This window comes from Mobula hypostoma, chromosome 4 (genome assembly GCF_963921235.1).
Source record: "Mobula hypostoma chromosome 4, sMobHyp1.1, whole genome shotgun sequence".
Taxonomy (NCBI): Eukaryota; Metazoa; Chordata; class Chondrichthyes; order Myliobatiformes; family Myliobatidae; genus Mobula; species Mobula hypostoma.
Window position 1 is genome coordinate 32,171,077 of NC_086100.1, and position 15,385 is coordinate 32,186,461.

A 15,385-nucleotide genomic window follows, 5' to 3' on the forward strand; every position below is an offset into this window, starting at 1 on the left:
AATTGGGATGGGTTTTGCATGAATTGGCATGTAATTGGTGTTTAATAAGGGCTTTAGTACTTAAGGTAGTGTTGTGAGGGAATTGGATTTTGAGAGATTTACAAGCTAAAAGGATAAAGTAATGCAGGGTAATAATGGAATTGTGCAGTGCAGTTGGGTGAGACTAGAACTAGAGGTCATAGGTTAAGGGTAAAAGGTGAAATGCTTAAGGGGTACATTGAAGGGGAACTTCACTCAGCGGGTGCTGAGAGTGTGGAATGAGCTGCTCGTGGAAGTGGTGGATGTGGGTTTGATTCAACATTTAAGAGAAATTTGGATAAGTACATGGGTGGGAGGGGTATGGAGGGCTATGGTCCAGGTGCAGCTCGATGGGACTAGACAGATTAATATTTTGGCACAGAGCAGATGGGCTGAAGGGCCTGCTGTGCTGTAGTGTTCTATAACTCTGAGACCCGTTCCTACAGTTTGTTAAAATAGCAAAATATTGATACGAAGACAAAATTAAATTTTGTGGCAGCAGTGCAGTGCAAGACATGCGTTACAAGCGTACATAAGACAAATAACAAGCCAATGTCCCTGGACCGTTCAGAGATCGTAGAGTGGAAGGGAAGAAGCAGTTCTTAAAATGTTGAGTGCAGTGAATTCATGTCAAAAAAATAGTTATGATTTAACAATCAGTACTGTGGCATCAGTTTCTGAGGTTGAGAACTAAATATCATGAAATACTTTGAGAGACAAAGTGGAAAAGGTTGGTTAATTCTGACCTTAAAAATGGGATAAAAGAAAAGGATCCCAGCTTGTAAAATCAAGTACTATATCTTTTGACAAATTTACAAGTAGTAAGTGGCAGAGAACATTGGGAAGTGGTGGTGTTCTGTTGGCCCCGAATTGGAATGGGCATTTAAAGTATTGCAAGAATGGGAAAATTAGATGTGCCTACAAGCACGGGTAAACAACAATTATGGGTGGTGACTACATGATCTGTGCAAACTAAAATGACAGTAATAATGTGGAGGATGTATTTATGGACTGCACAAAAAGACCTCTTTAGATGATGTGCTTTGGAACCTAGGATAGAGAGGTCTATTTTAAATTCAGGGCAGTGATGGAAGAGTTTATTGAGGATCTGCTAGTGAAGATTTGCTCAACAATAGCAATCTCTATAAAGACTCAAATTTAATATTTCAATCTAAAATGTGAATGATAAATACAAATAAAGCAGGCCATATATTTTTCAATTGGCTACAGTGGACTGGGAAATGGGTAGGATGATAAAACCAGCAATGGTTTGCTATTGAACCCAGTGATTTGAAGATCGTTCAGGTGTTTCCGCGCTCTGCAGCTTCAGAGAGGATTATGGGAGGTAGAAGCTGCATGCGTGAACCTTGTGGAGAGAAGGCTGTGGGATGGGGCGCAAGCTGATGTTCAACTCCATTTTGCCGATTGAAGCTTCCATTGTCCGCCGATTAAAGCATTGAGGGAGATTGAAACATCGATGCGAATGCGGAAGGTGTGTGCTGGCTGTCTGCCTTTTGATCGTCAGTGGAATCACTGCTATGCAGAAGGGAGACTGCCTTTTTTGTCGCTACGGGGATCGCTCTACTGCCAGAGAGGGGAGACTGCTTTTTGGTCGCTGGTGGGATTGTGCTGCTACCGGAAGTGGAAGTCTACTGCTGTGCCAAGAGAATGTCACCCAGGTTTTCTGCATTTTGGATATGGACTTGGCCTATGCACATTTTTCAGTCTTAAAATTTTTACATTCTGTGTTTTTTTGCCCAATTTTTTCTTGCTGTTTTGTGTGCAGGAGGGGAATTTTGAGGTTAATGTGCCTGTTGAGTTTTAGTTCTTTTTTTTTGTGGGGAGGAGGGATTTGGGGATTGATGACCTTGCTGCCGTTTTTTTCTTTCTTGATTTTGTGGCTATCTGGAGAGAACGAATTTCAGAGCTGTATACTTTGATAATAAATGAACTTTTGAAGCTTAAATGTCAAATTTCCATGTTAGATATATCTTGTTTTCTAGGCAAAAGAGACAAAATGGTAAAGCAGTGACTATTGAGAGCTTAGAGAAGGCATTAGCATAAAGAAAAAGACAAAATGTTGCTGTAAAAGAAAAATCAGCGTTCCTGAGGATTGGAACGATTCGGAGTTAAAGCAGAGAGAGCTAAGACCCAAATAGGGAAAATCTTAACTAACATTCTCTAAATGTGTAAACATAAGAACTAGAACCAAGAGAATGCATTATTCGGCAGGATCATATCAGATCACGAATTTCAATTTCATTTTCCCATGTTTCCAATATCTTTTCAATTCCCTTAAAATCCAGACATCTACTGACCTCTGTTTTGAATGGACTCTGAGTTTCCGTGGCCCCTCAGTTATAGAACTTCAAATATTCACCACTCACTGTGAAGGAATGTTTCATCATCATCCTAATTTACCTACCCTTTATTCTGTTTCTCCAATCCCAGGGTAAACATCACCCTGTCAACAGTGTCTGTTAGAATTTTAAATTTCAATAAGATGACCTTTTATTCTTCTGGAGAAACCAGGGCAAATATACTGGTCACAAACGAGAAAATCCACAGATGCTGGAAATCCAAGCAACACACACTAAGTGCTGGAGGAGCTCAGCAGGCCAGGCAGTATCCATGGAGAAAAGTACAGTTGACATTTCAGGCCGAGACTTTTCGGCAAGACTGAAGTCTCCAGTCTGTACTTTTACTGTATGTTGTCTGTACTTTTTTCCATAGATGCTGCCTGGCCTGCTGAGTTCCTCCGGCATTTTGTGTGTGTTGCAAATATACTGGTGCCCCTCATGGCAAACCTGCCATCCTAGAATTCAGTCCAGTGAATTTTCATTGCACTCCTTCAATGCCGACATTTCCTTTTGGTAAGGGGGATGAAAATTGTGCATTGCTCCAAGTTTATTATCAATGAGGTCTTGTAAAATTGCATTAATCCTTGTTTCCATACTCAAATAATCTCAAAATAAAAACCATGCCATTTTCCCTCCTATTCGTCAGCTTTCAGTGATTTGTGCACAAGGATTCCTAGTTCCCTTTCAGTATATTACCATTTAAAACAAAATATAATTTTTTATGTAGCTAAGGGGATGACCCCACATTATTCTACATTTTATCCTATCGCTATGTTGCCCACTTGCTTAGCTATTTACATTGACTTGAAGTCTCTTTTCATTCTGTTCTCTCCTACCTATTGTGTCTAATTTGGTGTCATCACCAACTTGAAATTATATTTGACCCAGTCAACCAAATTGCTAATATAGGCTGTGTAAAGCTTGTGTCAAAGCACTTTTATCCCTGCAGTTAACCAGAAGAGAGAAGCTGCCAACTTGAGAAAGGATTCTTATACTCTGGGCTTTCTGTGTGCTTTCATCTATAGCTGGTGCATGCTACCATTTCTTTGTTCTCTAATCATCTGAAAATCTAAGTGCTCCCCATTCACTGGTTCTTAGTTTTTTTGAGTCCATTAGTCACATTTTGGAGGCCTCCAATTGACTAGTGAAGCATGAGTTTTCTTTAGTGACACTAATACAGCTCAGGGCGAAGGGAGTTCGAACAACACACATAAAAGTTGCTGGGGAACGCAGCAGGCCTGGCAGCATCTCTAGGAAGAGGTACAGTCACATTTCGGGCCGAGACCCTTCGTCAGGGCTAACTGAAAGTCCTGACGAAGGGTCTCGGCCCGAAACATCGACTGTACCTCTTCCTAGAGATGCTGCCTGGCCTGCTGCGTTCACCAGCAACTTTTATGTTTGTTGTTTGAAATTCCAGCGTCTGCAGATTTCCTCGTGAAGGGAGTTTGAAGTTCAGTTTTGGTGTCCTCTGTAAGAAGTTTGTACATTCTTCCCGTGACCACATGGATTTCCTCTAGGTGCATTGGTTTTCACCCACGATCCTTAAGTGTACTGGTTAGTAGATTAATTATTTATTATAAGTTGTCCTGTGATTAGGCTAGGGTTAAATAGATGAGTTGTTGGTAGTGTGAGTCACTGGGCCAGAAGAGCCTGTTCTGTTCTGTACCTCTAAATTTTAAAAAAGTATCATTAGTTAATGCATTTTCCCAGTCAACCGTCACCAGCTCACCCTCATATCTTCAGTTTCCTTTGGATTTAATCTTAATTTCAGATTGAACAGCACTACTTATAAAAATTAATGCATAATTATATTTTATTGCGTTCATTCTCTCCTAAGACCATTTTACAATTTTTTAAATGTATTTGTTTATTTTTATTTGAGATACAGCTTGGATTAGGCCCTCTCGGCTCTTCTAATCGCGTCACCCTGCAATACCCCAATTTAATCCTAGCCTAATGGGACAATTTACAATGAGCAATTAGCCTCCTAACCAGTACGTGTTTGGGCTGTGGTAGAAAACTGGAACATCAGGAGGAAATCCACACGGTCACAGGGTGAATGTACAAACTCCTTACAGGCAGCAGTGGGATTTGAACCCAGGATACATTGTGCTAGCTACTATGCTACCATGCTGCCCACTTATTTAGTGGCCTTTTCCTCACTTGGATATTCAAATAAACCAAGAAAACCATCAGGCAAGCATACCTTATTACTGCCGATTCGAATTGACCACTCTGTATGTTGATTGAAACCTTCCCACTCCCATGAGTATTGTATTTTTCCATTTTTATGCACTTCTAATTTCCTAATATGTCATGTTCAATATTACAACTATTATCTGGTGTCTTTTGTTTTGTCTTTAGCTATTGTTAATCCCCTAGGCTCATTCTAATTTTGCATTGTGGCCCACCAAACCAAGGTCATTCCTCGCTACTAAACTAATCTCACCTCTAATTAGTAACATGATATCTCTGCCCGTGTTTCCTAAATTTCCATAGCTGATGAATATTCAGCTTTCGGTTTGGCTAATAGTTAGGGAAAATGGTAGAATCTATTAAGTGGAAACAAGCTGCTTTGAAATTAAATATAACATTGGGCAAAGTCAAGATGTGTTTATGATATGTGAATTGTATTTAACAGTTCTATTGGATTCTTTTGTCTGTTTTAATTAGGAGTAGCAATAAGGCCTTTAAAATGCCACATAAGAATAGCCTGTCATGGTTTGAGGGTTATTTCTCAGACAGAAGAGAAAATCAAACAAGTCATTTTCAGTTTGCGATATTGTGACTAGTGGGAGTGCTATAGAGATTTCTGCTAGGGTCTCAGCTGTTCAATCTCTGTCAATTATTTGGATGAAGAGATCAAGTACAGTACGCCCAAGTCTATTAATAAAACCAAGCTGGATTGCAGTGTTTCTGTAGTGGTGATAGAGAATTTTACAAATGATATAGACCGGTTGTTGAATGGGCAAGGACAAGCTCAATTGAATATAACATGGAAAAATTTTAAGTCATCTTCCAGGAGAAAAATTGGAAGCTGATTTTTTTTCTAATAGAGGGACCTAGACGTCCTCATAGGTACATCTTTGAAGGTTTAGTAAGCTATTTATAACACTGATAACATCCTGACGAAGGGTCTCAGCCTGAAACGTCGACTGTATCTCTTCCTAGAGATGCTGCCTGGCCCTGCGTTCGCCAGCAACTTTGATGTGTGTTGTTTGTTCCTTTTAATGTAAGAGTAGACATTTTGCTCCAAAATGTAAAGGCCTAGCGAGACAGCATATAGAGTATGTATAGGTCCAGTCTCTCTCCTCAAGAAATAGAAACTTTGCACAAGAGAGAATTTAGGAAGGGTTCACCAGATTTGTTCTTGGGATGGTAGATGTGATAAGTGAGAAATGATGCATGAGTTGAGAAGAATATGGGAGTATTGTGGGGGTGTGGGAAATTTTGAAATACACAAAGTTCTTACAGGACTTGACTAGGTATGTGTATTTGATGTCTCTTTGACTGTGCTGTCCAGGATCAAGAATCATAGATTCAAATTAGGTGTTTTGTTATCTAGGATAGAGAAGAGTAATACCTACATCAGCTGCTGTTTACTGATTACAGCTCACTGTTCAACACCATCTTAATCTCTGTACTAATCAACAAGGTTTAAACCTTGGGCATCTGTACCCCTCTCTGCAACTGGCTCCTTGATAGTCCTCATCAGGAGACAACAGTCAGTGCAGAACAGAAATAACATCTCCTCACTGACAATGAACCTTGGCGTACCTCAAGGATGCGTGCTTAGCCCACCGCCCTACTCTACAGCCGTGACTGTGTGGCTAGGCACAGCTCAAGCACCATCTATCAATGTGCTGAGGACACAATTATTGTTGGCAGAATCTCAGGTGGTGACGAGGCGTACTGGAGTGAGATAGGGCAGCTGGTTGAGTGGCATTGCAGCAACAGTCTTGCACTCAGCGCCAGTAAGATCAAGGAATTGAATGTCGACTTCAGGAAGGGGAAGTCGAGGGAACGTACACCAGTCCTCATCGAGGGATCAGCGCTAGAAAGGGTGAGCAGTTTCAAGTTCCTGGGTGTCATCATCTTTGAGCATCTATCCTGGGCCCAGCATGTTGATATAATTACAAAGAAGGCACAGCAGCTGCTATATTTCATTGGGAGTTTGAGGAGACTAAGTATGTCACCAAACACTCTCGATGTACTGTAGAAAACATTCTAACTCGTTGCATCACCGCCTCGTATGGAGGGGTAATTGTTTATTGCAATGTACTGCTGCCGCTACCAACATATTTCACGACATATGCTAGTGATATTAATTCTGATTCTGAAATTCCTTTACCACTTAGAAGTGACTCTGAACTTTGCTACCCATTTGACTTGTGGAGTCTTAGCCACTTAGAATATTCTTGGCAGTTTCTTTGGATATTAATGAAATCTCGAGAGGAGGGGTTTATGTGGGAGAGTCGTGCCAAGGCCACGGGGGAATGTGTACAGATAACGCCAGAGGTCAGGTTTGAACCTGGTTATTTGGCACTGTGAAGTGCTGGCTGTATTAGCCGCACCATTGTGCCATCCCATAGCAAAAGTAAGAAGGTTTGCTTAATTGTACCGGGCATCTGTGTATGTATCGGACTTTGTAGTTAAGGAAGGATGTCAATATATTGAAAAATTCAGAGGATCTTAAGAAATCTAATATCTGGAACAGATATCCTTACAAGGCAAGGTTGGATAGATTGAGTTTAAAGTGTTGGTTATTTGATTGAACTGTAAAATTCTCATGGGCTCTTGACATGGGATTGAAGATTGTTCCCGATGTTGGGGAATTCCAGAACGAGGGGTCACAGTTTGAGGATAAAGGGGAAGCCTTTTAGGTCCAAGATGAGGAAAAACTTCTTCACACAGAGAGAGGTGAATCTGTGGAATTCTCTGCCACTGGAAACAGTTGAGGCCAGTTCATTGGCTATATTTAAGAGGGAGTTAGATAAAGCCCTTGTGGCTAAAGGGAGCAGGGGGTATGGAGAGAAGGCAGGTATAGGGTTCCGAGTTGGATGATCAGCCATGATTGTACTGAATGGTGGTGCAGGCTCGAAGGGCTGAATGGCCTACTCCTGCACCTATTTTCTATGTTTCTATGGTGGATGTGGAGAGAATATATCCTTCTGTTGGAGAATCTAGGACTTGGGAGCCATGGTTTTTAAAATGTTTAAATGATATAAATTTGCTTATTTTAGATGGGGATCAGGTGAATTTTTTTTGAGGGTGGAATTCTCTTCTTCCCAGGGCCTTAAGGGCTTCCAGTATATTTTAAGGTAGAGATATTCTTAATAATCAGCTGGGTGGCCAGTTACCAAGGAGTAGATGTTGCAGTCAGATTAGCATCATTAAATGGAGGTTCACACCTGAAGGACCTGCTCCTAATTTTTATATTCAAACCAAACTCATTGGTCATGCTTGATACCGAAATAGGTTTTTCTGCAATGTGATACAGAAAGAGCTCATCTAAGCAAGTTTTTGTTCACCTTTCTGGATAATTGGGGAATAAATTGCAGTCTATAAAATGTATAAGAAATAAGTGGTGCACACTTTTGGGATTGCAAAAGGAAGCATATTCTTGTTTGCTTTGTTGTAATTTTGTTTTTCTCTTGCATTACTTTTCTACAAAGCTAAGGAAATGAAATCCATGCCCTTGATTATGTGCCAAATGCAAAGCGTATTTGTGCTGTGTTTGAAATATTGGTCTGTTCTCTGTCCCTATAGCCAACATTACCCAGATGCCAAGTAGTTGCAGACTTTAAATTCCTCAGTGTGCCTTTATCTCCAGCCCACTCCTGTTTTTTACACTTGTCATCCTTATAGTTTTGAAGTCATTGTTCAATTTTTTAAAAATCAGGAAACACTGGGAACACCTGGCAGATCGGGTATATCTGTGTAAAGACTTAATATTTTGGATCAAAGTCTTTATTAGTACTGAAATGTTAGAAATTGAATTGATTTTAAATTGCAAGGGTGGTGGAGGAGAAGTATGGAGATGGTTCATATGCAGATGAATGGGATAAAGGAAGCATCTCTGACAGGGCGAGGGTGGGGTTGTCATATTGATATGCTGAAGCCATCTGATTGATTGAGGGTAATAGAAAGAAAGCAAGGGAAGTAACGGGAAGATCACTTAGTGGTCGATAGAGCAGTCAGTGTCCAGAGAGAGAGAATCTGAGTTCATTTTGCAGATGATCTTACAGTAGCAGAACTGCTCAGATGGAAGCTGGGATGCTACATTGCGCCTCATTGGAACAATACGGGAGGTCACAAGCAGAAGACTCCAAATGACAATGAGATGGTGAATTAAAGTGACAGTCAACTAGAAGGTCAGGGTCATTCTGGCAGGCTGAAGAAAAGTACTTTACTCTTAAGTGTTTATCCATTGAGTATGGGAGACCCTAGTGTATGGATCAAACACATAATAAACTGGATAGGAAGAGGTGCAAGTGAATATTGCTTCATCTGAAGGGACATTATGGGTCCCTTATGCTCACTAGATGGTGGAAGGTAAAAGACTAGGTGCTGCATCTCGACAGTTACCTGGGAAAGTGCTGTGGGAAGTAGAGTGGATGGTTTCCATGGGAGACCTGGCCAGAACATGAAGGGAAAACCTTTTTGAAATGTTATCACTAGTGATCTTTAAGTTTTCAGCACTAGACACATCCCATTCAATTTTCTAAAGTGTGACTGAAGAGCCTTTGACCTGATACATTAACTCTGTTTCTCCTTCCACAGATGCTGCCATGTCTCCTTACTTCCAGCATTTTCTTTTTTTATTATGATTCTAGAATCTGCAGAGTTTTTTTCCATGTCATTGGTTTAATATTTTGTGTTGAATTATGGATTGCTTCATTTGAAAAGACTAATTCTAAACTGGACTGAGACTCCCAAGATTAATCTTCTAATCATTACATTGAGAAAGGAAGCAAAGTAGTTAGTAATATATGCTAGATTTGAACATGTGACATATGAAAATCTATTGGTAAAACTTTTAATACCATCAATCAGCATCTCATGGATTTTGTGGTTATCCTCTAATTGGCCCATATCACTTTCTCTTTGACATACTCTTTATCATTTTAATAAGGCTTCTTAATATTTAATTGTCCTCGAGTTATTGTAATAATTCTTTTTCCATTATGTAGTCCTGTGAAATTTACAGTGGAAGTAGTTATTTAATTGGGAGCATAAGTAATACTTTCTAGCCTCATTTTGATGCAGTTCATACCTGAAATATCTAGCTGAAGATATTGAGCTGTCTTGGGAGGAGCTGCTAGCGTGGACTGGCAGTGTCAGTGTACATTTTTTAAATGAAAATTTTATTTTCCCCAAGAGAGATTTCCATGTCTCATTTGATGGTGAGGTAAACTGGTTCCTTTTTCATACTAGTGAATGTTTGCGGGTCCAAACAATTTATCTGGTTTTATTTTTTGATGTACAAAACAGATGCATTCTTGGAAAGTATTTCATTAAGCGAAGTTTCATAAATTGGGAAGGTTAGGGAAATAAATTACAGGTGTCTCACTGCAGTATATTCCTATGCTGCAACATACTGCAGTAAAAATCCTATAATACACTTACAGAGGTAAGGACAAAGAGGTGATCACGAGAAGCACAGTAGTGGCTATGAGACTGCTCTGAATCAGTGGTCTGGGCCATGTTCGAGAACATATCAAAGGACCTGAATAAGTATGCCATGGTTGTCAAGGACTTTATAAAGACAAGTGTGGACATGTGTGTTCCCACAAAATCATTCAGAGTCAACTCCACCCCAGACAGAATCCCTGGATGAATCAAGAGATTAGCATTCTGCTGATGACTAGATTGGTGGCATTTAGGACTGGCAGTCCGGGTGAGTACAAGAAGTCCAGGTTTGACCTTGGAAGGGCCACCTCTCATGCAAAGTGGCAATCCGAGACTAAGATTCACAAAGGGATACTCGACAACTGTGTCAGGGCTTGAATGCCTTCCACTCCTGCAAAGCAAAATGGAGTAAAATAAATGGCAATGAAGTTCTGCTCGCAGATGAGCTCAATGCCTTTATGATCACATAGACTGACAGTACAAGAGGATACCTTGATGAACCCGGATGACCCTGTGATTTCAGTCTCTGAGGCTAATGTACGAGCATCTTTCAGGAGGGCGAGAGTACATGGAAAGCATCTGGCCCAGCTGGCATACCTGGCCGATTTCTGAAGGCTTGTACTAATCAACTGGTTTGAGTGTTTACGGACTTCAGGCTCTTGGTTTGGCAGATTGAGTTACCCACTTGCTTCAAGCAGACATCAATCATACTAGTACTGGTTCCCATTAAAAATATGGTAACCTGCCTCATGCACTATCATCCAGTAACACCTATGTCTACTGTGATGAAGTGCGTTGACAGGTTGGTCATGAAACACATCCACCCCTGCCTGAGGAGCTACTTGGGTCCATTCCAATTTGCCCACCGTCAAGAGCAGAAGCCATTTTACTCAACTCTGCACAACGAAGATACATGGGTCAGGATTTACTTCATTGACTATAGAACAACGTTTAACATTATCACCCCCCACAAAATTCATTACTGAGCTCCAAGACCCTGCCTCGTTACCTTCCTGCGCAGCTGGATCCTCTATTTCCTCAATTGCAGACCCCAGTTAGAATGAATTGGCAATAGCATCTCCTCCACAATCACCATCAGCACAAGGCTGTGTGCTTAGCACCCTGCTATACTCACTTTATATCTATGATTAGGTGGCTAAGTATATCTCCAATGCCATGTTTAAGTTTGCTGATGACAGCGCTATTGTTGGCCAAATCAGTGGTGATGATGAATTGGCATACAGGAATGAGTTTGAAAATCTGGTTGCATGGTGCCACAATAACACAATCCATAACACAATGCCACATCAAGTTCCTCGGTACACACATCATCGATGATCTCACCTGGACTGTACACACCAGCTTTGCGGCAAAAAAAACCACACCAGCGTCTCCTCCACTTCAGGCATCTGAAGAACTTCGGCATGGGTCCCCAAATCCTCAAGGCCTTCTACAGGGGCACCTGGCTGGCTGTATCACCACCTAGTATGGGAACTGCACCAATTTTGATCACTGGCACTGGCATGGACCAGCGGATCTGTGGATGTGAACTTCCTTCCATTGAGGACATTTATAGCAGCAGGTGCAGAAAGAAGGCCTGGAAGATCACTGGGGACGCCAGTCACCTCTACTGTTTCGGCTGCTTCCGTCTGGCAAGCAGTACCGCAGCATTAAAGCCAGGACCAACAGCTATGGGACAGCTTCTTTCTACAAGCCATTAGACTTTTAAATTCACATGTCTGTACATTACAACAGAGTCATAACGCAAACATTTTTACTCCCTCACCTTGTAGGACATAAGTTTTAAATAAATTCTGAATTCTAACAACCTCTCCTTCAACGCTAGTAAAACCAAAGAGCTCTATTACCCTACAGGGGCTCCTGAACTTCATTCATCACTTCTCTGAACTGATTCTACTATCTACAAACTCACTTTCGAGAACTCTTTACAACTCACTCTCAGTATTGTTTTTATTTGCACAGTTTGACACATTGGTGTTTGTCAGTCTTTTTCTGTTAATGTATGGTTTTTTCTAAAATGTTATTGTATTGCTTTTATCCATGTAAATACCTGCAAGAAAACGAATCTGAAGATAGTATATGGTGACATATATGTTATGTAGTTTGATAACTAAATTTGAATTCTGAATGCAGGGAAAGTGGCATGTTAAAAAAAACTGGTTTTTAGCCCGAAGCTGTACCTCAGAAGCCATGGCATTAAAATGACTATTTGTAAATCAAGGAAATATGGAATACCATTTAGTATTTTTCCATTCTGCTTATTTCTAAAATGTATGTAATGGTATATATCTGTTTTATTTATATTTATGTTTATATATATATATATATATATATCTGTGTGTGTGTGTGTGTGTGTGTGTGTGTGCGCGCTAAACTCTTCTTGGGCTTCCAGTCAGGTATAGATATCAATATTAACCAACGTTTGGATGACAAGCTCTGAAGATGGCAGAGCCTGTCATCGAAATGTCAGTTAAAATCGATATCTATACCTGGCTGGAACCCAAGAAGAGTTTACTTGTCACATTTGCCAAGAAAGCATGAGATCCTTTTTCATATATTTGAGTTATTTTTATATGTAATGTGTGTGTGTGTGTATACATTGATCTTCTTTCACTCTGGGTAAAGTAGTAAGCTGCAAAGCAGTGTGGATGTTTTGGTTGTTTTTTCCTTGGTTTCTGAATGATGATGGAACTTGAATAAAATATATCGGTGTATGTAAGAATTTCGTGCTAAAAAATTCTGTAGGACATGACAGTATTGCCACATGTGCTACAAGTCAGCATCTCCTGTTTGCTAAGCCTTTATCAATTGTTATTTTTTGTTTTCCCTATCGAAGTGCTAATACATTACTGGTGCACTGAAAAGGGAGCTCTAACTTGTGCATGCATTGGAGAAGCCATTTCAAGAACTGTGGTGATAGATTTAGAGGCATCCGTTAGTCTTGCGAGACCATGGATCTGCGCCTGGAAAGTCTTCACTCTCCAGGGCGCAGGCCTGGGCAAGGTTGTATGGAAGACCAGCAGTTGCCCATGCTGCAAGTCTCCCCTCTCCACGACGATAGATTATGATCAAAATAATTAAAACTTTCATTTCATAAAAGAATACAAATAATATGCATGTGAGGCAGCACCTATGGAGAGAGATGTTCATGCAGATTTTTTTTTATCTGAATTCAAGTTTTAAAAATGTTCCTCATGTTTCCCTGGAAAATTTATACTTCGTAAAATCGTTCCATTAAATGTTAAGTTAAACATCTGTTATGTAAGCTGGAAGAGTATAAGCATGACCTGGATTTTATATCACCTTATATTCCGTCTGGGTAGCCTCCAACCTGATGGCATGAACATCGACTTCTCTAACTTCTGCTAATGCCCCACCTCCCCCTCGTACCCCATCCGTTATTTATTTTTATACACACATTCTTTCTCTCTCTCTCCCTCCTTTTTCTCCCTCTGTCCCTCTGACCCTCTGACTATACCCCTTGCCCATCCTCTGGGTTCCCCCCCCCTTGTCTTTCTCCCTGGGCCTCCTGTCCCATGATCCTCTCATATCCCCTTTGCCAATCACCTGTCCAGCTCTTGGCTCCATCCTTCCCCCTCCTGTCTTCTCCTATCATTTTGGATCTCCCCCTCCCCCTCCCACTTTCAAATTTCTTACTAACTCTTCCTTCAGTTAGTCCTGACGAAGGGTCTCGGCCTGAAACGTCGACTGTACCTCTTCCTAGAGATGCTGCCTGGCCTGCTGCGTTCACCAGCAACTTTGATGTGTGTTATCTGGATTTTAACTTTTCTTTTGACAATGTGTTGGACTAAATTTAAAATTTTCCATCATCTTTGCTCATGTCCTATGTTTCTTCTGGTTTTACAGAAGTATCGTTATCAAGATGACGATGCATCTGCACAAGAACACAGCTCTCCACAGATTAGCAATGACATGAAGGGCCCAGAGCTTGTACATGTGTCGGAGAAGAACCTCTCTCAGATTGAGAACATTCATGGTTTTGTTTCTCAGTCACATATATCTCCAATGAAGGTAAGAGGCTCGGTTCTACAATCAAACAACATGGGACTTATTTATGGAAGCTATCTGTTATTTAACCCTTCACTAACACACTAACATTCTTTAGCTTTATAACAAAAATATGTTTAGTTTACAATTGAATTTTTAATGAAATAGTATACATTTATGCTCTAATTACAGAAGATTTTTGTTAGTTTATCACCTCCACAATCAATTGTTGACATCTTGTAAAAGGTTTATTGAACCAGGTGCCTTGAAGTAACGCTGAAAATACTGGCATTGTGCTAGATGCTGTGGATGTACATATGCTGCAGTAACGAAACTGCAGAACTTTTAAAGCATGTCATCTTTCTTGAAGCAAGAGACTAGGAGCCTTGTATGTTCAGAATTCTGCAACTGTTGAATTTTTTTTGTCTTGGGTGGGAGATTCTAATGTTTGGATTTGCAAACTTTGCTGTTGCATGTGTTAATTGCCACAAAATTAGAGAACAATGAAATCAAATGTGATACTGAGCAGCTTATGATTTGGTTATCACTCTAGATATTTGCAATGTAAATTTTAAGATTAGTTAAATTGTGTCAATATGGTAAAGGAAGTTATGTAAAAGACTAGCTCTAAAAATTTTGAAAGGCTTGGGAGAATATTTTTGAAGTATTGTTCACAATAGATAGCCTTGTATAGCAGTTATATCCAGAGGTAACCAACCAGTTTTTAATCTTCAGGGCATTGAATAAGTTATGTTTTGAATTCCACTGGTTTGGAGATCAAAGCAATTCTGAATCCTTGAATGAGATTCATTGAAGTTCCTCTGCATGTTTCTTTCAAGATGAGGCACTGAATCCTTTTATAAATTCACTTTTCTAACATCTGTTTTGACAGCCTCTTGAGTCTTTAGAAATTAATATTATATGGGATGCCTGCTCCAAGCAACAAAATCTCAAAGGATGTTGATTTGAGTATTTTAATGTTTGGACACAGATGCTTTCAATGGGTTTCTTGTGTTGAAGACTTAAAAACTGGTCGGGCATGGTATTCATGATGTATTTTCCCCTTCCACCTCCTCCTCCTTTCAGTTAAATTCATCATTTTACATGACATAACTGCCTCTACCAGTTTTAGTTTCTGACCATTTAAGTGTATGATCATTTATTCATCCATGTCTCGTTTACTTCTGATCTGAAGTATCCAATCAACTATTAAGTGGTGATTCTTGAGGATTTAAAGTTCTTGGTCTTACCTTGAGCTGTAAAGCATCATGTGTACAACAGGTACAATTGTTCCCAGATCATGTTACAGATACAGATATTAACATTGTTGTTCTGTAACAATGAAT

At 40.1% G+C, this 15,385-nt stretch overlaps 1 protein-coding gene across 12 annotated transcripts in view; it reads left to right on the forward strand.

Moving 5' to 3' along the window:
• dlg1b (discs large MAGUK scaffold protein 1b) overlaps window positions 1–15,385 on the forward strand; it is a 489,566-nt gene that overhangs the window by 143,516 nt on the left and 330,665 nt on the right. For all 12 annotated transcript variants that reach the window (XM_063045530.1, XM_063045518.1, XM_063045519.1 and 9 more), the window contains exon 4: window positions 13,899–14,063. In XM_063045530.1, coding sequence (XP_062901600.1) covers window positions 13,899–14,063 — 165 coding nt within the window. The remainder of the gene's footprint in view (window positions 1–13,898; window positions 14,064–15,385) is intronic.